The 23,635-nt window shown below is 38.1% G+C and overlaps 1 protein-coding gene across 1 annotated transcript in view; it reads right to left on the reverse strand.

Annotated features, from left to right (window-relative positions):
• Positions 1–23,635, reverse strand: part of rst (roughest) — a 116,856-nt gene that overhangs the window by 27,503 nt on the left and 65,718 nt on the right. Inside the window, exons 4-5 of the mRNA XM_066398449.1 lie at positions 18,291–18,366; positions 6,891–7,177 (exon numbers count right to left, since the gene is read on the reverse strand). Coding sequence (XP_066254546.1) covers positions 6,891–7,158 — 268 coding nt within the window. The 5' untranslated portion in view covers positions 7,159–7,177; positions 18,291–18,366. The remainder of the gene's footprint in view (positions 1–6,890; positions 7,178–18,290; positions 18,367–23,635) is intronic.

Consider the following 23,635-nt stretch of genomic DNA (forward strand, 5'->3'; position numbering starts at 1 on the left):
GTGTCCATGGGAGGCTTATTACGGACGCCATGCAGTTTTACTGCTCTTATAACCATTGCGGGCGAAATGGAAAAAATAAGAGCGTGGAGAATTGTTATGAAAAAGCACCAGATGACGCGTTTTAATAAACACTTTATCCCCGCGTTGATTAGCACCCATAAGCAGAGTTTTGCTCTTTGCGATGAGCTTTCGCAGATGATAAATTTGCTCACTTGAAACGTGGAAATTGTGACCTGCAAGATGAATTGAGGAAGGCAAAAGGTCACCTTATGAAAATGTGAGAAATGGAGAGGGGTGCTTGGGAATATCGAAAAAAGTGAGAAATTCAAGGGAAATGAGCATCAAAATTTAATAAAGTCTAATAATAGTCTAATAAAGTCGGATATTGGAATACGGGAAACATTTCATCACTTGTTGTCAGTTTATAAGGTAACCCACTTGGGACAGCAGTTTTGTGCCGTGGGTTCCGTTCGAACTCGAGCAAAACTCAGGACGCTCGGACGATGGTTTGTCCTGCTGGTCGCAATGCACCTTAATCACTAATTATAAAAATGAGGAGAATCAAGAATGATAATTAAACTAAGAATGAATACAATGGCATGAGAGTGCGTCAGCTAAGAGTTTTGTGAGAGTATGAGAATAAGCGCACCAGAGTAGAGAACCGGAACGCAAGAGAGTGATTTCTGTGTTACAAAGAACTTAAATACCGAAAGCCTTTACAAACATTCATAGACGTACCACTAACTAAAGGGCCATTATTGGCTAGATTCTTATCTATCGATCAGCAAGACGGACCTATGATATTACGATGGTTCAGCGAGGAGCGTCGAGAAACGAAACCTCGGGACACTTTTCGCTCAGTAAACAGAACTTTAATGGTTGCTGTGCCGTGAAGCAAAATAATCAAAGTTTCTGTCGTCTTTGTGAAGTGTTTGGACGTTTTCAGAGTTTCGAATCCGGAAGTGTCTTGAAAGGATGCCGAATATTCCGATAGCGATGAGTATGACGCGAGGATGGCCCCAGAAACACCCGACCTGACATATGGATGGCGATTTTTTCGTTAAAAATTTACCTCTATTACAAACTGAAATGTACTTAAAAAGCTCATGTTTAAAATTTGAGGGCGCAACGTTGATTTGTGTTTGTTTTGGAGCCGTTTTTAGAGATTTTGTAAACATGGAAAAAATTGGTCATCGATACGTGACTCAACAGTTTTATTTGAAAGGTCTTGGTCCAGCCAACATCAAAGCGAAGTTTGATTCTACTCTGGGGGAACCTGGTCCTTCATTAACAACTGTAAAATATTGGATAGCAGAGTTTAAGCGCGGTCATACGAGCTGCCAAGACAAACTCTGCAGTGGTCAACCCAATGAGGTGACCACTGCAGAAATTGTGATGAGGGTCCACAAAACTGTAACGGAAGACTGTGGGTTAAAATGGAGCTAATTGGCAGACATGATAGGTATTTCAAAAAGTGGGGTACATCGCATTTTTACCCAACAATTAGATATGAGAAAGATGTGCGGAAGACGGGCACCGCGATTACTCACAATTGAAAAAAAAACAGCGCCATGAGAATGTTTCAAGGGAGTGTTTTGAAAGTTTCGCAGCGATAAAGCCGAGTTTATGCGTCGATTCATAACCATGGATGAAACATGGGTTCATCATTTCACACCAGAGGCAAAAGAGCAGTCAAAACAACGAACTCAAAGGGAGAATCTCTTCCAAAGAAGGCGGAAATCGTTTCATCTGTAGCAAAGGTGATGACGTCAGTTTTTTGGGATGAACGTAGGATAATTTTTATCGACTATCTCCCTAAAGGAAAAACAATAAATGGAGAATATTATTCAAATTTATTGCAGCGTTTGAGCGAAGAAATTAGGAAAAAGCGACCGCATTTGGCGAAAAAGGAAGTTTTCTCATCCAGACAACGCACCAGTCCACACTTCTGTCATCGCGATGGCCAAAATCAATCAACTTGGCTTCGAACTTTTCCTCGTCCATCCTATTCGCCAGATTTAGCCCCCTCCGATTATTTTTTATTCCCAAACTTGAAAAAATGGCTCGGTGAAAAGCGATTTATCAATATTGAAGAGGTGAAATCCGAGGTTGATGCCTATTTTGAAACATTCGAAGCTTCTTACTATAGGGTGGGGTGTAGAAATCCTGGAACATCGCTGGGAAAAGTGTGTCAATCTGAAAGGAGAGTCTGTTGAGACATAATATTTTCCAATTTTTTTTTCTTTAGGTGCTAGGAACTTCTCGGATTATTCTTGTAGACTGCCAGTCATGCGGGAAGCAGCTCAAAAAATTGAGAAAGGTTTGCTGCTGATAAAAAGCATGTTGCGGTTTGAAAAAGCACTTAAAATTTCTGAGGTCCTGGTGCCATCGTAGAGATACGACATATATTTTTTCCTTTTTTGTTTTTTGAGAGAAACGCCTTACACACAAATAGTGATAGTAGTGGATGGTGGGATTGAGCAGTGTTTTCTAAAATGAGGATAAGTGCTCGGAGGTAATGAAAGAAGTTATACATTGAAAAGTAACCAGTGTACAAAAGTAATGAGTGTACTAAAGTAAGAGGAATCGAATATTGCAATACGAGATGGGAAATATTTCATTACTGTCCAGCGATTATGTTCTTTATCGAGACGCGTAGCATCGAGATAAATGAAATCTCGAGACAGTAATGAAAATTCCCATCGAGAATAGAATTTTATTTTATTTTCGACGGCGAATTTCTGAATATCATTTAAAAATGTGCTTGAATATTATTTATGAGATGTATTCCATTCTGGTTAAAATTTTCGCTCAAGAGGCAGAATTTTGATGCTTGCTATGCCATAAAGCAAAATAATCAATCAGAATTTCTGTCGTTTTCTGAAGTGTCGGATACGAAAGTGTGTTAAAATGAGTTCGAATGTTCCGATAGCGAAGAATATGGCACACTACCGGAGCTGCGGGAAGCAGCTCAAAGAGTAAAGGAAAGTTTGCTGCCGATAAAAAGCATGGCGCCGCATAAAAAATCACTTGAAATTCCTGAAGTCTTGAGGTCGTAAAATTGCAAAGACACAAAACACGATTTTTCTTTCATTTTGTTTGGGCATGACACCCCACCTACAAGCAAGTTGTTTGAACGGTGGAATTGCACACTATTCTGAGTTAAAATTAACTAAGAATAACGTTCACCCTTAGCTGAGGACTTGGGCGAAAAGCTTTGTTAACGTCTTCAGAACCTGGGAATATAGCTTGAAACGTGTTTACAACCGATATCGCACTGAGGACGTTGAATGCCGAAAACGGATAAAAACGTTACTGCTCTTCAAAATTGAGAAAGAAGAAAGATACCGCAATATTGCCATGAAGTGCGCAAGACTTGAGTTAGCAATTAACCCCTTTGGGGGAGGCCTCTAAAAGGAACCATAGAAGAGTCTTTTGTACGAGACAGGGGTTCTTAGAAATTTCGAGTCTATTTTTCTTGGATGGGATTTTTCGCCATCATCAACCAGCCAACAGCAATGCCGACACGTCCTTGATTTGGTCCTTAGAAATGCCTCTATCAAAACCCGGCGGGGATATCAAACATTAAGAGCCACTTTAACACATGTCAGGTGAAGAGATTCGGGGCACTTTGGAGAGCACTCGAGCCGTTCCCTTCAAGGGGGAGAATACAAAATTTCGCTCCTTATAAAAGTGCGCCGAGGAGAGTATACTTTGCTTTCTTTTGCACGAAAGGGCTTTTTGTTGATGTCGGAAATAATAGCTTTATGAAATCCCGCCTTTTTGGCCCAGAAATTTTCCCAACAACGATGCTATCCTCCATTTCCCACGACCCCGGGAATATATCATCGTTTCAAAAATGAAAAAAAAAATCGAATTACCAACTTTATAGGTACATTTTAAATCGGCGACAATAATCCCTGAAATTGGTCGGTCATCAATATCATGCCGCCAACGAACCTGCCTATTTAAATAATTCGGTGGAGTGTGTATTACCCCGAATTAGCCCCCATTTGAAACGCAAACAAATTTAGTCTCATTTGTCATAAGTATTGATTTCTGGATCGACGAACAATAGGGAAAACGGTTTAACTAGAAAATACACCGACGCCTGTATTTGAGGAGATTATAAACTCATCAATCTTGGGGTGCGATTTAAGGTGATTTTGGCGGAGTAGTTAAAAACGTCATTAATAAAAGTTCTAGTTGCGGATAGGGCACGGCTGATGGTACCTCTATTCTTTCACTAAAAGTCGAAATAATTGATGTTTGTTTAGAGCTTGTGTTTTTCCAGGTATAATACTCAATTTAGGGCAGAAACAAAGGAGTTATCCCAAAAAGGCCAGATCTTCGCAGTCGGAAAATAGGTGCGGTGTGGAGGGTTATTCGTCCTCAAGACTGCTATAATTTCCACCTCAAACAGAAACGCTTTTCTGAGAATTTTATTTGGCTCTCAATTTTTATGCATAGAAAATTACATTGCTCAGAAATTGCACTAGTGCAAGTTATCCATCACCAAGTTTATAGAGATGCAGTGAAAAGTGAGATACTATCCATTAAGGTGCCCTTGCACTGCACTTTTCTATGACTGCTTGCACTCAATACTTCATAGATGCACCGAAGAACTTCTTGAAACCCATTTTGATATTGCCATACAAAAGTTCCCGCTTCTCTCCATTACCAATTTCTTCTCAGAGTGTTGTCCATACTCTTCCCACCCCTCCCTGCTGTCCTTGTTCCTCTCGCACTCTCTTTGCCTCATGTGATATTCATATTGAGGCTCCATTCTTAAATAAGTTTTCAGTGTGATAAATAGTCCTCCCCTTGGAAATTTCCAGAAAAAACAACCGGATCTAACGCCATATTTTTTAAGTTCTTTGTTTCTTTCAATTCGATTAACCCAAATGATATTCATTTATTGATCCTGGATAACTTAATATTCCTAAGTAAGCACATTGGTGCACCGGGCCTATAAATCTCATCAAGAAAATGTGTTCATAAATCTACTACATCTAACGGCAAATGATTGCTGGAGATGACAAGAAGACAAATGGAAGAGCGATTAAAGAAACTGCATCAAGTAAAAACAGGATAACTCTTGGGAAAACATTGGGGATTCATTGGGACTGTCCGTTTTCAAAATTGCCCGCAACTGTCGTTTTGACCACGTTTAAGTGAAAATATTTCACTTAAACTACAATGTCTTAAAACGGTAGCGCATATCGTTCTGGGCATTGCAGCACTTGAAAGAAACGGAAAAACTATAGATTGTAACGAATTCGATGCCTTAGCATTGCTATCTTTATAACTCTAAGAGGGTTAGAGCTGCACATTTTAATGCGCAATAGCTTACTAAAATAAAAAAAGAACTTTTTTCTTTTTCTTTTTATTCACTGCTCATAATTTTCAAAAATCATTGGCACTTTCTTCAAATACTTTTTTCTCATCTTCAAGAAAATCATTTTATTAATCATACATACATATATGATGTTTTATTCTAAAGATACCGAAACCAACTTAATTTTTTAAATGCGGACCTGTATTTTGCGAATAGTTTTTGAAGGGCCGTTGGCCCACCTAAACTCGTGATGAAATTGTTTAAAATTTTTGAATGTTTCTAAAAACAGAAGAGTAGGTATTGATATAAAAACACAAGAAGCTTAACGTTGACAAGAAACAAGAGGACTAACCCAAGAAAGTGTCTGTTCTTGAATTTAAATGCACAAAATTATGTTTAGGTATCAATGGCCATGATTAGATTTTTCAAAACATTTCATAAACTTTATGACAAAGATTTCCTGCTAAGTATGACATCATAAGTCTTGGTAAATCAAAAACTACTCAGAAAGAAAAAATGCAGGTCAGTATTTGAAAAAATTAAGTGAATATTTTAAGAACGAAAAGTCAAACCTGACAAATGAAGTTATTTTTAGGAAGAGGATAAAAAGTGCCTTAAGGACAAGTGGTTAGTTTTTGAGAATGATGAATAATAAAGCCACAATTTTTTTAAAACTAAATTTGATTTTTTAAGGTTTTTTCAGATAATTCCAGAACTAATTGGTTTTTGTTAAATTTCTTTTTAACAAATCATTCAGCAACAAAATGTGCAACTTTTCGTTAATTAAAAAAAAACAAACATTTTTTTTATAATACTTTTTCTTCAAAGTCGAAAGCTATAAATTTTGTCATTCACTTGTTTAGCATTTGCCGAAATTCAGAGTGGTTCAAAATTACCAAATTTGGAGTTTAAAACAGCTATTTGCATATTAAGCCCATAAAGTGACATAGCACTATATGTCGCTAGATCTAGAGATAGAATTGCATTCATAAATCCAAACATTTTGCTTTCCTAGCTTTAATTTAATCGAAAAAGACAACTCATTTAAGTGGGAACGTTTGTCTATGTAAAAATAATATGGAATGGAATGAATTAAATGCAAAAAAATTAAAACGATAAATATTAAATAAGCGTCGTGATAAGCGAAAACTAATTCATAACACAACAGAAAAACCACTATTTTACGCTCTCTTTTGGAAGTACAAAAGCGTACTTTACGCTTGATGGTAGGAAAAGTTGATTTCTCTTTTGACTCTCTTTTGAATGCTTGAAACTCCGATAAAAAACTTGCTGTATAAATATAATAGGACGAATTAAAGGAGGAGAATGCAGCTACATTTTTACATTGTGGGAAATTCCATATAATATTAACGAAATTGCAGAAGGGCGCGTAAGGGCTTGTTAGAAGTGATATAATGCCCCGCAACTAAGCCACTTTAATCACGGTCAGCAATTTCCTCCCCCTGAGAAGCGCGTTATTGTTATCTCATCTATATTCCATTGTGCATGTCCTCAATTTCCTGCAAGAAGTGAATGGCGGACTCGGACTTACCTTCTTCGTCGCTCCCCACCATGGAATATCTCTCGAACCCGCTCAGGTTCCTGTGGGTTCCCAGTCCGAAATCGTCCTTGGTCCACTGCAACGTCCCCGTTTTGTCGATGACCCTGCACGGCAGCGTCACCCTGGACCCCACTACGGCCGTTTGGTCCTGAGGCTCCATCGCGAACTTCTGCTCCGCCCTCACTTCCTCACAGCTGGCCATGAGGCCGACGAGCAGCATCCGCAGCAAGAGAACGAGGAAACGGTGCGTGGGCGTCATTTCGTGGAGTGTTAGTTATCTGATGAAAATAGAGAGGGATCTATTAAGTCCGACATCAAAGCGGGGGATTCTAAAATGAAAACACTTCACCCGTAACACGAAACCTTTCAGAAATCCTATTTTTAAAATGTAGCTTCCTCTCTTTAAATATTTCAATCCGAGCATTTTTGTGCAGTGGAAACTTCAAAAAGGTTTCCTGGGAATGGGTGAGTAAAGCCGATTTTTCTTGGAAAAAATTCAACGCCCTTTGTACGAAAATCTGGCAATTTTCAACTTCATCAACGTCTCTAATAAATTATACGCACAGTCTCGCGTCGAACATCCAGGCAGATCCAGGCGCTTGTATTAAAACGTACATTATTAACCACCATGGGGAAAACACATGCATAGATGTTACATGGGGCTGGGTGTGAATTACGTTATCTAGTTTCAAAAAGGCCTCTGCATGTTTGAGCATTAAATGGGGATTTACGGCAATTCCCACGGAAGGCTACTGGAGAAAAAAAAACGAATTAAATATTTAAACCGTATTAGTCAGTCGTCAGTCGCCTTTGTCGACGCGAGAAGCAAAAAAGAAGTGTCCAGTGTGACTTTTTTAATTACAGATTTTAATGAGAATGACTGCAACGGAACCATAATGACTTGGCATGGAAATCACTGGCTCAGAAAATAAGCAAACGCAAAAAGCTGCATCTTAGGTCAGTGTTTCGGGCAAAAACCAACGATTCCAGCTCTTTAGTTCCAGCTTAAGTGAGGAATATTTAATAAATTTCATTTCTTGAAAGGTGTCTACAAGGCCGCTTGTTCTTTCCCATAACAGGATCCTTATATCAATTTGTTGATTGATGTGAAAAATCATATTGTAATATAGACGAGAACAAGCGACCTTGCAAGCAATATAGAAGCGATATTTATCAAATATTACACTCTTTACTTGGAAATTGGGTTTTTGCCTTAAACAACTATTGCTAAAACGAATCCTGAGATATCGACGATTACTTTTTGCTACATTACAAGTCGATATCGTGTCATGCGGTGTTGGTGCGGTTTGCGTAGAAGCTCTTCTAGATTTGAGGCATCTTGCACAGACGTTCTGAATTTTTATGTTCTGACCATTTCATCAAATGTTTTAATACATTTTAGACTTAGAAATGCGAGGATAGTCCCGAGCTTGAAAAAAAAGTTTTTGGAAAATTTAACATTATTTCACAACATAGTCTCCTTTGAGATTAACACACTTTTTTCAGCGATGTTCCAGGGCTTTTATATCCTGTTTATAGTAAGAAAATAAGCATTAACTTCGGACTCAGCCTCTTCATTATTGGCAAATCTCTTTCCACCGAGCTATTTTTTCAGGGTTGAAAATAGAAAATAATCTGAGAGGACTAAATCTGGCGAATAGGATGGGCGAGGAAAAGTTCGAAGCCAAGTTGATTGATTTTGGCCATCGCGATGACGGAAGTGTGGACTGGTGCGTTGTCTGGATGAAAAGACCTCCTTTCTCGCCAAATGCGGTCGCTTTTTCTTAATTTCTTCGCTCAAACGCTGCAATAAATTTGAATAATATTCTCCATTTATTGTTTTTCCTTTAGGGAGATAGTCGATAAAAATTATCCTACGTGCATCCCAAAAAACTGACGTCATCACCTTTGCTGCAGATGAAACGATTTCCGCCTTCTTTGGAAGAGATTCTCCCTTTGAGTTCGTTGTTTTGACTGCCCTTTCGTCTCAGGTGTGAAATGATGGACCTATGTTTCATCCATGGTCATGAATCGACGCATAAACTCGGCTTTATTGCTGCGAAACTTTGCCAAACACTCCCTTTTTGTTGAAGTGTAAGTAATCGCGGCACCTATCTTGTGCACAGCTTTCTCATATCCAATTGTTCGGTTAAAACGCGATGTACAGTACTTCTTGTAATACCTATCATGTCTTCCATTACAGTTTCATGGACTTTCACCACAATTTCTGGAGTGGTCACCTCATTGGGTTGACCACTGCAGAGTTTGTCTTGGCAGCTCGTATGACCGCGCTTAAACTCTGCTATCCAATATTTTACAGTTGTTAACGAAGGACCAGGTTTCCTCAGAGTAGCATCTAATTTCGCTTTGATGTTGGATGGACCAAGATTTTTCAAATAAAAGTGTTGGGTCAAGTATGGATAACTAATTTTTTCTATATTTACAAAATCTCTAAAAAGTGCTCCAAAACAAATATAAAGCAACGTAGCACCCTCAAGCTTTAAACATGAGCTTTTTGAGTACAGTTTAGTTTGTAATAGAAGTAAATTTTCAACAAAGAAACCGTCATCCATATGTCAGATCGGGTACTTCTGAGACTATCCTCATGCTCTTTGAGGTATTTTCTCCAAGAATTCCTGAGATATTGGCGCTTGAGCTTTGAAAAATGGCAAAAACTCTCTCTCTCTCTCTCACTCTTCCTTTCAAGTACTCTCTGCATATTGAAAGATGAATTTCGGCACTGTGTTTTTTTCTAACGGACTGATTTGAATCCGATATTCTGTCTGGATTCGTCGATCCAGGCCCCGGGGACTTCAAAATGCGTCTTGAGGCCTCGCTAAGCAGGACCATTTTCAAAATCCGAAAATAGGTAGCAGCAGCACTGTATCTCGGGAACTAATGAAAATGTGTATACAAATTTCGCTTATGCAGAGTTCCAGAGCTCATCGAGGCGATTAAATCGAGGCATCGAAGTGGCCCCACATCTCAAAAAACGAAAGGGGCATTACAGTCCCGTCCACGCATAGTCATCGAGGCGATTAATTTCAGGTATGTTTAAGAGCAATTGCTCTACTAAAAATTACCGGTGCAAGCGACTTTTTAAAGCAGTCAAAAAGTCTATTGTTTCTTGAACTCCTGCGTGTGTATTTTTCCATCTTCCAATACATCCGGTACCCGAGCGGAAATATTTAAAACGTTTTTATTACAAAAAACAAGTAAACATCCCCCTTAGCAGAGTAAACAAAACTGGAGCGTTGCGCTCCCCAAATTTGCTTTTAATCATTATTAGATATGAGGAGCAAGATAGAAAAAATGTGTTTGCCCCAAGAAAACATGTTCGAAAACGGTTTTTTCTCTCGGGCCGCCATAGGATAATGCCTCTGTTGTGTATCTAGTAAATATTTTCTCGACAACGTGCTCCATTTTTGTATTAATGAGTAAATTGCCTGAAAAATGAGTCCCTCCTTTGCGGTTGTTGCGGCTGACGCAAATGTTGCCGGGCGGATATGAATTATCGAACTACAAAGCCGAGTAAATACTTTTTTGGGCTATTATTATACGCAGCAGTAATTAATGCTGTATCGAAAGAAAACCTGAAACTATTAATATCCTAAGGCCTAGGTTAGAATGCAACAGTTAGGGCGGCGGAATAAGGGTCGCATTTATTAACCCCCGTTGAATTGGGTCAATTTTCTAATTAGCCTCGTTCGGATTTGAAGCTGTGCAGAGTTCAAAAGCAGTCGCAGAACGAAAATTAGGTTTCATGAAATTTAATGACGACTTCAATTGCTTTAAATTACTTATTTTCCTAAGGAGGAAAATCGCGTCTGAAAAGAGGTGTAAGGTTGGTAAAAAGACCGGGTTTAAGGGCGATGAAATTCAATTATTAGGCTTCACTGGCGAGTAAAAGGAACTTTTTATCTCGGGTTTAAAATACGTCGCCTCTGAAAAACAAGAACCATCTTTAAAAGTGACTCCGCTCCGTTCTATTACCGAAAACAATGGTTTTCAAGGGATTATATCTGCCCTAATATCAGCTCCCCCCTTTCGAACACTGTAAAGAAAAATAACTTCCGAAATAATTACTAAAATATCAAGCGCCTTAACTCTGAAATCTCCCGAGTAGAACATTCCTCGAAAGCCGGGCCGGATTCTTATTAGGGCTTGTTTCCCTTTGTTTTGGATTCCGGCATCCTAATTTCGTGCTTTGGCAAACATTCTTTTGAAAATTACAGAAATAAATGAAAACGCGCATGCTGGTCTGCCTTCATTTGGTTTGGAGTATGGAAAATTGCCATTTCTCCATTCGTTTGGTTCGCATCCCCCGTACCCTCTAAAAAACCAGATACACGCACTACACAGAGCACACACAGGTGAGCATCACCGACCCTTTTCCAATATGTCCGCAATTGAAATGGAGGCTCCTCCCATTAGCTGTTATGGAGAATAGTAAATCTAATTTGAAACTTCTGTCCATTAAAACCTTTCTTTCAATATGGCGCGAAACTGCCATTAAACGCGGAATGTTACATGTCAGGATGGAGTCATTAGAGTTCGATTAATTTCCTGCTCGTCCTGCTGTGTCGATAATAATGTGGTACAAACGTAATTTAAATCTACGGGGAGTTTTGTGTAAAAGGGAAACGACAGTTGGATACACCGAAACGTTTGCTGTCCCATAAATTTGTAAACAGTTTGGGAAAAATCATTAAATAAATTCAATAAGGTCAAATTCTGGAGCTAAGCCAGGAATATTCTTGTTAATACTAAAAAAAAATACACGACTTTAGGAAACCTCGTTGCGGCATTTAAATTAGGATTTCCCTTAAAGCAGTTTTGTAACGAAAAATCAAAGGAACTCTGATATTTCACACAGAAAATTTGAACCCGTATTCGTGAGGGCTTAAGAAGTCTTCCTAACAACATTCGAACATTTTGCCATTTCTAGGGGGGCTGGGTTAGCGCTTAGAGCTGCGACGCTCAGCTCAGAAAATTTGACCGTTGTTTCCTCTTCCGGATGAGCTCAGAAAAACTAACTGAAGCGTCCCGTTCGACATCGGGATTTTAAACTTACATAAAAGTTTTGTTGCTGTATGTAGAGAATTTGCTCAGCTTTGTCGGTGTTCATATGGCTCAAAAAACATTTATTGCTCGCGTTTGGCCACCTCAGAAAATATCTGAATGCATTGAAAGCGAAGCTTCCCTTGAAAGAGCTTTGCGCTGACAGTGTAGCGAACTTTAATATTTTAGTCAGAGAACTTTAAACCAATTCTTTCACTTTCTTATGAATTTCTATGGAGAACCTTAAAAGAAACTTTCCAACCTTGGAAAGTCTGCTATTGAATGTGGCACTCACGGTGCGTGAGTTCGGAAATTCCCTAATACAAATGAATGCAAAGTTGGGCATTTTTACTCCGAAAATTTGCCCCTCAAAGGGGCCCAAGGAAACTAAAACTCACATCCACGATCCAAGTCGTACGCTTTGGAAAGAAGTGTGTGATCAAACATAGATACTTTGATCAGAAAATCTGTCCAGCTAACGTCACTTGCGGTTCTGCTCAGAAAATTTGTGAGTAATACGACCTTAAGTTTTAACAATCTTTTCTAATTTTTCATCGAAATTGAAATCGTAAATCACTCAATTTAGGGCACCGTTTTCGCATTGAAATTGTTAATTACTCCATTAGGGAAATTTGTTGTATAATTTTGAGGATTTACTCAGAAAAATAGCTCAATCCAGCTTCATTCGTGCAACCATTCTAGTTTTAATTAAAACTTTAGACAAAAGACTGATTATGAAATCTGGAATGGATTTTTAAGCTGGATGTCTATGCAATAAGAAATTACGCCAAGTAAGTCAAAAAATATCGCAATAATTTCAAAAATCGTCACCTGGATTTCAGATTTTGTATTTCAAAAGTGTGATTTGTTTTTCATGAAGAGTTGTTGAGAATTTTAATTGCCGACATGTTATGCCTTAGAGTTAGAACTTTTCCTCAAAGGCTGGACGACGTGGTCTGAATCTTGCACACAACGTTGGAAATATGTTAATTTCTCAAATGCTTATTAATACACAGCGAGTCTCATATGAATGTTACAATGTATCTTAATAACTTGAAAGTATTGCAGAAAACCGCTCTTGAGTTTTGATCTCGGAATCCAAGGAGTAAACATAAAATTTATTATTTAAGAGTATTTAGCTTCCGAATTTGACCATATACAAGAAGAAAGGTGCTAGATTACTATTACTATTATTATTATTTTATTAGGTTTCTTTGTATGGGGAATTTCTTTCGAGCATGTTGTCAAGCTACACTACCGGTGCATATTGTTGCGACTACCAAAACAGACGCAAACAGATGCAACCAATGTATTGAACAGAGGGCAATTATTTTGAGACACTTTCAGTTAATTAATAATTTCTTTAATGTTTATGTTTTTTTTGTTTATCAACAATAATAAAAAATGCACTTTGAACGGCTTTTATTTTCTTACTCGAGAATGGTGCATCAGAGAGAAAAATTGACACCATGTATTTCCTTTACGAAGCATTTTTCGATCAATGTTCTATAGAGTTTTTTTTATATTTTAAAATGTACAATACGCTGGTAAAGTTTGGCACTTTAAGTTTGGGTCACCCCGTATGTTGGATATTTGAATCGATTTATCCATTTCACTGCGAAAAAATTCAAAATGCGTCTTGAAGAGAAATTCTATTCTTTGCGTTAAAATTACCTTCCATTTAGCACCAATTGCGAACAGATATCGGAAATCTATTCACCAAATGAATCTCATTACATCAAAAATCTGTAATATGAATTTTAGATTTCACAGGTTTCTGCGTTTTTGCCGTCTTGAAGTTCATCAAACTAATACTTCATGATATGATTTGAATTGTTCATATTTCTGATTTCAGAATAGAACACAGAACCTTCTATGCGCCCCCCAACTGAATTTAGAAAAGTGCAAATTTAGAAATTTCCGCTTTTAAATTATATTTCGGGCATTTTCAGTCAAGATTGAATTTTTACTATTTTCTGCAAATAGATAGCTGTTTCCTGGGAATGTGTTTGACGAGGAAAAGCCTCTAGAGATTTCCTGCTCTTGACAGAGTATAGCAGAAAATAACCTAAATAGATGGAAAGAGAAGGAGACCTCGACTTAGACGCCGCGAGAGTCATGGAATGAGACAACCATGTGGGGACCACGTAAAGGAACTCAACAGGCAAATCATTCAAGAGGTCACATTTTTTGTTCAGATCGATCTGAGTGCGTCACTGATGCAGACATGGAATACTTAGTGGAAACAGGCATCGAGAGCTCTCTTATGCGAGTAATTTTCCTGTGCCGAGTTCGAGCTGAGCTGGCCAGCGGAAGAGCTTAACGGAAGAGAGATGAGCTTAACGGATGAGAGATGATCTTAACGGAAGAGAGATGAGCTTAACAGAGCTCGGAGAAGAAAATTGACACTCGGCCACTGAAAATGTCTCCCGAAAGTCTTCGTTCCAAATTTTAAGCTGAATGACAAAATTTCGTGGTTTGTAGCCAATCAAACATTCTTTGAGTAAATGCTAAAACTGCGTAAAACTCCGGCACTGTAAACTGTGCTTCCTCCTCAGTATCGATTATATGATTATTAACAAGCATACTTAAATTTGTATTAGCGTGTTCTGGGGGAAAAATGACGACCAGGCACGCGGTAAGACTGGATGGGGATCATGAAATGAGGGGAAAAGCGTCTAATCACATGCTAACCCCCTGTTTATCAACTATCTTTTGGAACTCTTATTATTTTCGAGTATAATCAATCAATGACTAAATATTTTCGTACGCCGCTACATGCTTGTTGAAAGTGCATTTAACAACCCCGTACGCTTCGTGCTTTCGCCTCATTAAACGTCATGTAACGAGTTTTCATGAGACCCTTTAGACCCAAGTTTTAATATGGGCTGTTACTGGAATTAGTTAATTTCAGAATGGGAGATAACGGGGTCGCTAAAGGAGATCACACGCCCGTCCGCACAAACATGTTCGGGGAATAAAAACCGATATTAGATTAAATCCGACTGGGAGGGAACGCTAAAGTAAATGCAAGAAAATCGTAAAAATAAGATATCCGACCTCGTAAAGAAAAGATTTTATTTTTGCTCGAACTATAATGGAATTTGTCAGATTAAAGGTGTTCCCGGGCTATTGAAAGCCGTGTTGACGGAATTGGCCGGAGGCGAAAGACGGAAGGAGAACGGATAAAAATGAGGTTTAAGGACTGCTCCACGACAAGAGATTTAACACAAGATTTTTGCGTTCAAAGCAGCGACAAATAAAAGTATCCTTGACAAAATGGCGGACGCACAAAAACGGAATACTATTTATTAAAGCCAATATGGGCACTACACAGTGGTAATCCATCACAATGGCGCCTCATTCATATACCCATTGAAGCTTAAAAGCATTCTGGGCTCTCCAGCAGTTTCCCGGCTTGAAATTCATTTTGCGCTGATTTAAGTTTACTTCATTGAACAGAAATCGTTTCCAAAGAAATTGGTGGGGGCGATTAGTCGATCTTAAAACTGTTGGAGCTTTTAATTTCAGTGAAAAAAGAAAGTTCGGGGTTTCTATTGTGAACTCTAGATGGTACAGAAGTAATGCGGAAATTCGATTTTCCACTTGTGAAATTTGTCTGTTTAAATTATTTAGATCGAATTTTGTGTGGTCAGCACAACAGCACAAAGAGATGTGAGGTTTGGAGGGACAAATTGAGGGCGAAAAGGGCTTAGGGCGGCAAGAGTAATAGATACATTACAGTGAATTAGCATCAGCCGTCCTGAAAAAATTCTAGAACTGTAAGCTAGAGATATAAATAGGGCTAATAAAAGAGAAAAGTGCGGAACCGGGAAATTTTGTAATGCGCATGGGCGGCGACGAAAGTGCTCTTGTTTGTTTCGACGTTAAGAGATGAGCATTTGTAATATTACTTACCAGAAGGCCCTAGATCGTAGACAAAATTACATTAAAAATTCCTGAAGTGAAAATAAGTCGTCTAAGTTAATATACTTATATGCAAAATTGCCTCGTGACACGCTTATGGAGGGCTTCAAAGTTTAATAAAACGGTAAAGTTTCCAGTGGCGCATTCATTTTTTTGTAGTTTTTAATAAATTAATTTTAAAGTGCAGTTCTCATTTTAAAGTTTCCAACCTTAATCCTATCTTTAACTAAATATTTTTTCTTAATCTTAAAACTCAGAACCGGGAAATGTGTCCGTTTTTTTTCGAATTCTTGCACAATATTCATTGGCTTACGAGAGTATTCTGCAAAATTTAAACGACTCAGGAATTAATCATTTAATTAGCAAGTAACTCTATGAATTTTAAACTTTAAACTTTCTCTTCTAAATTAACAAATAAATTTTGTGCTACCTCTAGAATTCAGTGACAAAGTTTACTACCGAGTTTACAAGCTTTAAAATTGTTTTTTTAATCCTTAACACAATTTTCAGGAGGGTAGCAGAACGTCTCGCAAAATGGGATGTCTTACAAATTAATGATTTAATTATATATTTATAGGTTTTCTAAATTAGCAACTTCAGATGCTTAGCTTTCAAACTTAAGATGTTTTTTTAAATTCGCAATACAGTTTCCAATGGCGTAGGAGAGGGGTTTGGAAAATTCGATAACGGTGAAGACGAATAATTTAATTAGGAAGAAAATTTTTCAGTAACGCTACACAGTATCTTCCAAAAGATTTAAACCTAACTTTTACGGAATTTCTGGTGGAACAGGAGGAGATTTTGCAAAATTGAAACGACACACAAATGAGTCATTCGATTAGAACAAAGCTCAATAATTTTTCGGAATTATCAAATCAAGATCGGTGCCGCCTCTGGAATCCCGTGACGACGTTTTTTATCTCTCAAAAAATTTTTCCGAACAACTTTGTTTAGCAAAAACACAACGGCATTATCAATTTATTATCTCAAAAACAAGAAAATCTTTTTATTTTTTTTCTAAATTAGCTAATAAATTGTTTACTTAGTGAAGCTCTCTAGAGCCAGTGGAAAAGTTCTGTAAATTCTTAATACCCATTTCTAATGGGGTACGAGAGGGTTTCGCAAAATTGAAACCCCCCATTTTACAAAGTAATGACTTGATTAGCAATAAAATCCCTTTACCACGTTTCTAAATTGATAAATAAATTTTGTACCATTCGTGATATCCAGTGGCAGAGACTTTTCGACAGTTTTTTGAAACGTTAAAAAAAATTACAATGGCGCAGGAGAGGCTGGAGGAAAATTGCGCTTTAAATATTCGATTAACAAGAAAATGTTTCCACAGGTTATCTAAATTATGTGCGGAATCTAGAACCTAGTGATGAAGATTAATATAATTTAAAGGTTTTTCAAATCCTTGACTTGCAATGACGAGGGTTCCATTCTAAAATTAGCATATAAATTCTGGGCCTCTCATCGCAGGGCCCGAGAGCTTAATATCTTGTAAGATTCTTTAGATTCTCAACACAATTTGCAGTGGCGTGGGAGAGGGTTTCTTCTTTAATTAGAACGTCTTGCAATTTGAACATTTACTCTGCAGCGTCTGCAAGCGTCCCGTTGAAATTAGCAAATAAACCCTGTGCCGCCTATGGACCGCAGCTTTCTAACCCCTAACGCAATTTTCAATGGCATAAGGCAGGTCCTTTCTTTAATTGGAACGTTTTACAAAATAATTAACTATTTAATTAGTAGGATAAACTCCCCAAAACGATGCGACAAGACTGATCGGCAAGTACTCCATTGTCTCAATCAATACCGGAGAATAATGACAAGAAATTAATTCAAATTAAAAACAATCCCTTGCCAATGGCTGAACCGACACCCCAGCAACCTCGCAAACGGCCTAACTTAATTTAATTTGAAGCTAATCGGGGGTGAGGGGTTCAAAGATTTAAACGTTTTTATTTCGGTTTTCCTTGAAACTTTTGAATTAGACCCGTTTTCTTGGATTTATTGGGCTCGGGGCGGAAGGACGAACCTTAATTGGTTTCTCAATAATTATTGGACTCGAAAGGGAGAGGTACGACGGTGTGTGTTTCAGTCGTGGAAAACGAAACTTAAAACATTTAAAAAGTAAACAACATAAGTATAGCTGCAGAGTTTACTTACACTCTTATCACACCTTCGAGGCAATTTCGGGTCGTTAGGAGTGAAATTTATCGTCCGCATGAGATAGAACCGAGTAGCAAGCTCTAAGACGAGATTTTAAAACGATAAATTCAACTTAAAAAGATGTTCGTTATTAAGAGTGAGCCTCATTAAGATTTATTTAGTGGAGAGGCTGCAGACGCGATAAGTCAGTGCCACTGGGGCGCAACAAGTGAGAGGGAGGAAGGAACTTACCTAAGTCTGTTGCTGTCAACGTGGATATGTCTATACATGGATGAGTCCCTTCTAACTCCCAATCCCACTTCTGAACCTGAAACAAAACGAAGGGAAATTAATAAAGCTCTACCCCTAGAGATGGCCCATTTGTAATGTGTGTGCTTACGGGGGTTAGGCCACCTATGTAAATCAAATGTAACACTATTGACACTGCGTTGTTTGATCTAGAACTTGTTATGTTGGGCAGTCATCCGGAATGTTTGTCTTTGAGAATGTGGCCGACAAATATGTATATGCAGTAGTTGCCGAAAATTGTTTCGGGTTTACTCCATACGTGTGTTTGCTCTAAAATGCCTCGTTATTTGCCTTTCGTTTGCTGCAATGCTCGTAATAATAACGTGCAGTTTAACGAATGTAGCCGAACGGCGGTAGATCTCTATAGAGTGACGTTTTCTCTGAACCTCAAAACTGAACCGAACGTTCGGTATTCTGAGCAGAATTCGAAAGAGCTCAAATGAAGCTCCGGCGGACCATACGCCTTAGGACCCGAAGCAATCCCCGCACAATAAAGCAAATTGACTCGATTTCATTTGACTTCAGAATATCCCGAACTCTGACTTGCTCTCAATATGAGCAAATATTAATCACTTCGAGGTATTAGTTGGGCACCTCAGAATGTTTATTATTTGCTCAGAAATTAGAGGGAAGCATCCTGAGCCGAGTTCTCAAAATTTTATTTTCAAAACTCAAAATCAGTATACACTCACTTTCACATGAAATGCACCACCCAGTAATAATAATAATTAAGTCTTGTAATTTTGGCAAAATAATGCTCCATAATAGAGTATCAAATGATCAGACTTTCAGTAAAAAAGAGAGAATGCTGGTGGTTTTTTTGTCATCGACCTATTAGATTTTTTATTCAACTGTAAATAAATAAAATAATATTTACATGGAAATATCAGTTTATTTTGTTGTTGAACTGTGAACAAGACATCTCAAAATGCCCCCAGTGAGACAGCGTCGAAATTTTTCCCACGTTTCGGATTTCGATAGAGGGCGAATTATCGGCATGAAGGAGGGTGGACTTTCTTTTCGTGAGACTGCCCGAAGAATGAATCGGAACCACACCACGATTGCGAGAATATGGTCTTCGTGGTCTGAAGAGAGGGTTCAGCGACATCGTCCAGCTGGACGTCCTCCCCGTAGCAGCAACGCACGTGAAGATCGACTTCTTAGACGGATGGCCATTGATGATCGATTTCAAACAACAATGTCTGTTGCAGTAGATTGGATGGGAGCTCTAAATCGGCGGGTGTCGATGGCAACAGTTTACAGAAGAATTTTGTCTTTTGGCCTGCATTCATACCGCCCAAATCTACGACTGCCACTAACCGCCCAACACCAAGCTTCCAGATTGGCCTGGTGTCAAGAACGAATTGATTGGAATCATGAGTGGAACAATATCGTCTTCAGTGACGAGTCGCGATTTTGTTTATGGATCAATGAAGGTCGTAGAAGAATCAGACGATACCGAGGTGAAAGGAGAAATTTGCAATTTTCTGAAAGGCGCCACACAGCTTTAGCACCTAGTGTCTGGGGTCTGGGGTGCGATATGTGTTGGCCGAAGATCTTCTCTTGTGTTCGTTCCAGGCACCCTAAACGCACGTCGCTACATTGACAATGTTCTGAGGCCAGTATTAGTACCTTTCATGCAAACTTTACCAAATGGCATTTTCCAACAGGATAATGCAAGACCACATAGTGCGAACATTACTCAACGATACCTGGAAGAAGCACAACTGGAAATACTGCCTTGGCCTGCACGGTCACCGGACCTATCGCCCATCGAACATCTTTGGGATATGATAAGTCGCCGTCTTCGAAATTTACCGAGGCCTCCAAACAATGTGGATGACCTACGACATCATCTTGAGGTAGCATGGAATGAAATACCCCAGGAAGATACTGATCATTTGTTGCAAAGCATACTGCGAAAAGTACGTGCTTGCATTGCCGTACGAGGCGATGTCACTCATTATTAAATTTTTCATTATCAAATGTTGTATCTTTTAACTGAAAGTCTGATCATTTGATACTCTATTATGAAGCATTATTTTGCCAAAATTACAAGACTTAATTATTATTATTACTGGGTGGTGCATTTCATGTGAAAGTGAGTGTAGTTAAGGAAATTAGTTAACTAGAGGTTTTACCGCTTGAAAAGGTTCTGAGGCTCAATTATACAACTGAGAATACATATATGTTCTAAAGTCAGTAATAGAAAGTATTGATCGAGCCACTTTTGTTGGGAATGTTCTGGGGTAAAACTCGCTTACTGACAGAGCTCAGAATATTCTAGAATGCAAATAGAAGCTCTGTAGACTTTTTGAAAGATTTCATGGAAGGGATTTCATAGAGAGAACAGTGGAAAAGTTATCAATTACTGTCTAATTACGGCATTAAAGGAGGAATCTGGAGACAAGTTTTGTAGAGAAGATGAAAATACACAAGGCAGGCGGCAATTTAAGCAAGAAGCAAATTAAGATATAAAGTGACGATTTATGTAATTAATAAAGGCACCATGGAGACTTAGGACTAAGGCACAAAACTCTTTAATTAGTATCTTTCGCCCTCCCCCTGGGGGCTTTGATATCTTCTTAGAGAAACTAGAACAACGCTTAATTGATTGCCCGGATAGAGTGTCACAGGACATAATTGTTATTGGTGGAGGTGTTAATGTTGACTTCCTGGAGCATTCTAAAAATGTTGCAACCGCATATCGATGATCGCCTCGATTACAGCAAATAGTGCAACATATATCGATATTTTTTTAACAAACATTGAGGGAAGCGCGAGCACTACTTGATCGTATGGCCCAAAAATGAACACTGGACGTTGCGATTGAAAGACCAAAGTCTGTTGAGAAAAGAGTGCTTAATGATAAAAATATCGTCAGCTTTAAAAAAGGTCTCGCAGGCGTAAACTGGGGAGTTTGCTACCACGCACGAAAGAAGCAAGTAAACCAGCAATAGCTTACGTTTATAAGCACACAAACAACAAAATATTCTCAACTATATTTTCAAACAACCACTTTTTAGTAAAAAAATCCGATAAATAACCTTAGCAAAGCCTAATATTTTCTGAGAGAACCTGAGATATGGAGGAGTAAAGTGCAGTTAGACGTTTTATATTGGTTGGAAAATGCGAATGGCACACATAAAACACGACAAAAGAAACAATATGACGATTTACTGATTGAATACAAAAGGGAAAAGGTGTGCAAAGAAAATAAAAAAATCCGATAATCAAAATCAAACAACTTGGTCGGTAATTAGAGAAACGGGTGGGGCGCTGATCAAACCAACGAGACAAAAATCGAGAGTGGAGTGAGTATACTGCAGCTAATAGCTTTAATGAGTACTTCGTTAGTGTTGCTCTAAAATTAGTGTCGGAACTACAAGTAATACCATTTGACAGTGACATGAGATTGAGTAGTGCAGCTATTAGTTTAGAGCTATCGGATAGAGGAGAAATTCTACAAATTGTACCTTAATTTAAAGTTCAATCATGTCCTGATTCTAACGAGGTGTCTAATAAAGTGATAAAATCTATAATAAATCATATAACTCTACTATATTTGGCATATTTCCTGGCGTATTGAAAGAAGCATAAGTAAAGGGGAACTATCGACCTATAAGTCTGCTATTTACATTTTCCAAGATATTTGAACAAGTTACATAAAAGCGTATCCTTAACTTTACGATGGAACATAATATGCTAAACAAAAATCAATATGGGTATATACCAGGTGGATCTATAAATACGGCAATATTTGAACTCACTACGAGTATTTTGGAACCAATAGAGAAGGGCGATGTGGCTGTGGGTTTTTTTAGACTTAACCAAGGCTTATGATACAACGGTGATTGGCATCTCACTCAACTGCTGTGAAATATGGGAAATGGCGTTGAATTGAATCAAATCATATTTGATCGAGAGAAAATAGGATGTTGTTCTGGATGAAGGGGAAAACCCCGCCCGAGGTATCCCCTCCCGGCCCGGGTAACGCCCGAATAAAAAAATGTAAAAATTCTAATATCGCAGGGTAGTGTCGTGGGTCCGGTGTTATGTATTTTCTATATAAATAATTTAATTTGACCTAAATGTAGTCAGGAAATATGCCAGATGGCAAAGCTAGAACCGAAAAAAAAAGATGAAAGTCGCGGCCGATGAGAGTATTTGGTTTACAAAAAAATCGGCTCGAATTAAATTAAGCAAAGACCAACATCGTACTCCTCAAAACATCGGAAAATTCCCTATTGAATTAGGTAACTAATATAAAACTACAAACAGTAAAAGTTCCAATACAAGAGAAATTCAGATTCTTAGGAAAGACAAAATCGATAGCATGTCGTGGGAGTATCGTGTACAGTACGTAATAAGTAGGCTAAACTGTGTAAGTTAAACAATGTGGGTAATTTCCAAATATATTCAGTTTGATGTAAGGAAAATGATTTATTATGCAAATCTCGAAAGTATCATTAGATATGAGGTTGCTATGCATGGAAGTGATAAGAAGGCGCTAAAAGGGTTTGTCTGAAGAGAGCATTAAGAATTGTGGTAGAATTCAAAGTCTTGCAGAAGAAAATCGAAGAAAATTGAGACTATGATGTTTACAATATACAGGGTATTTCCTAAATGTTAGGCAAAAATTTAGAGGGCTATTCTTTAAGTAATTTTAAGAATTTTTTGTTCTTCGATGATTTTTTGAAAAATGCTTTGTTTCCTAGATACAAGATGATAAATATTTTTTATTAAATTTATTGAAAGCTACAATAATTGTTCAAAATTATTGTCGCCAGCTTGGATGCATGCTTCTAATCTTCTCATTGACAGCCGAACTCTTTCAAAAATACTAGGACTGTTTTTTATTGAATTGCACCCATTAATTATGCGATTTCCCGAATCTTTCAGGTTTTCCACTGGATTAGGGTAAACTAATGATTTTAAATGACCCCATAGGAAATAGTTCAGAGGGTTCAAGTCTGGCGATCTAGCTGGCCATAAGTAAGGTGTTGTTTTCAAGATTCGCTCTATATTGCTATGCTTATTTTAATCAATTTAATAAAAAAGAAAACATTTTGTCAATAAAAATGTATGGTCTTGTATCTAGGGAACAAAGCATTTTTCCTAAAATCGTCAAAGGACAAATTTTTTTTTAAATTACACGGAAAATAGCCCCCTAAATTTTTGCCTAACATTTAGGAAACCCCCTGTATATTCGGGAGTGCACTTTTCTTCTTTAAAAATAGACCTACGCGCGATCGGCACGCACCTCAAAGTCTATACTCGACGAGATC

The sequence above is a fragment of the Euwallacea similis genome, chromosome 17 (assembly GCF_039881205.1).
Source record: "Euwallacea similis isolate ESF13 chromosome 17, ESF131.1, whole genome shotgun sequence".
NCBI lineage: Eukaryota > Metazoa > Arthropoda > Insecta > Coleoptera > Curculionidae > Euwallacea > Euwallacea similis.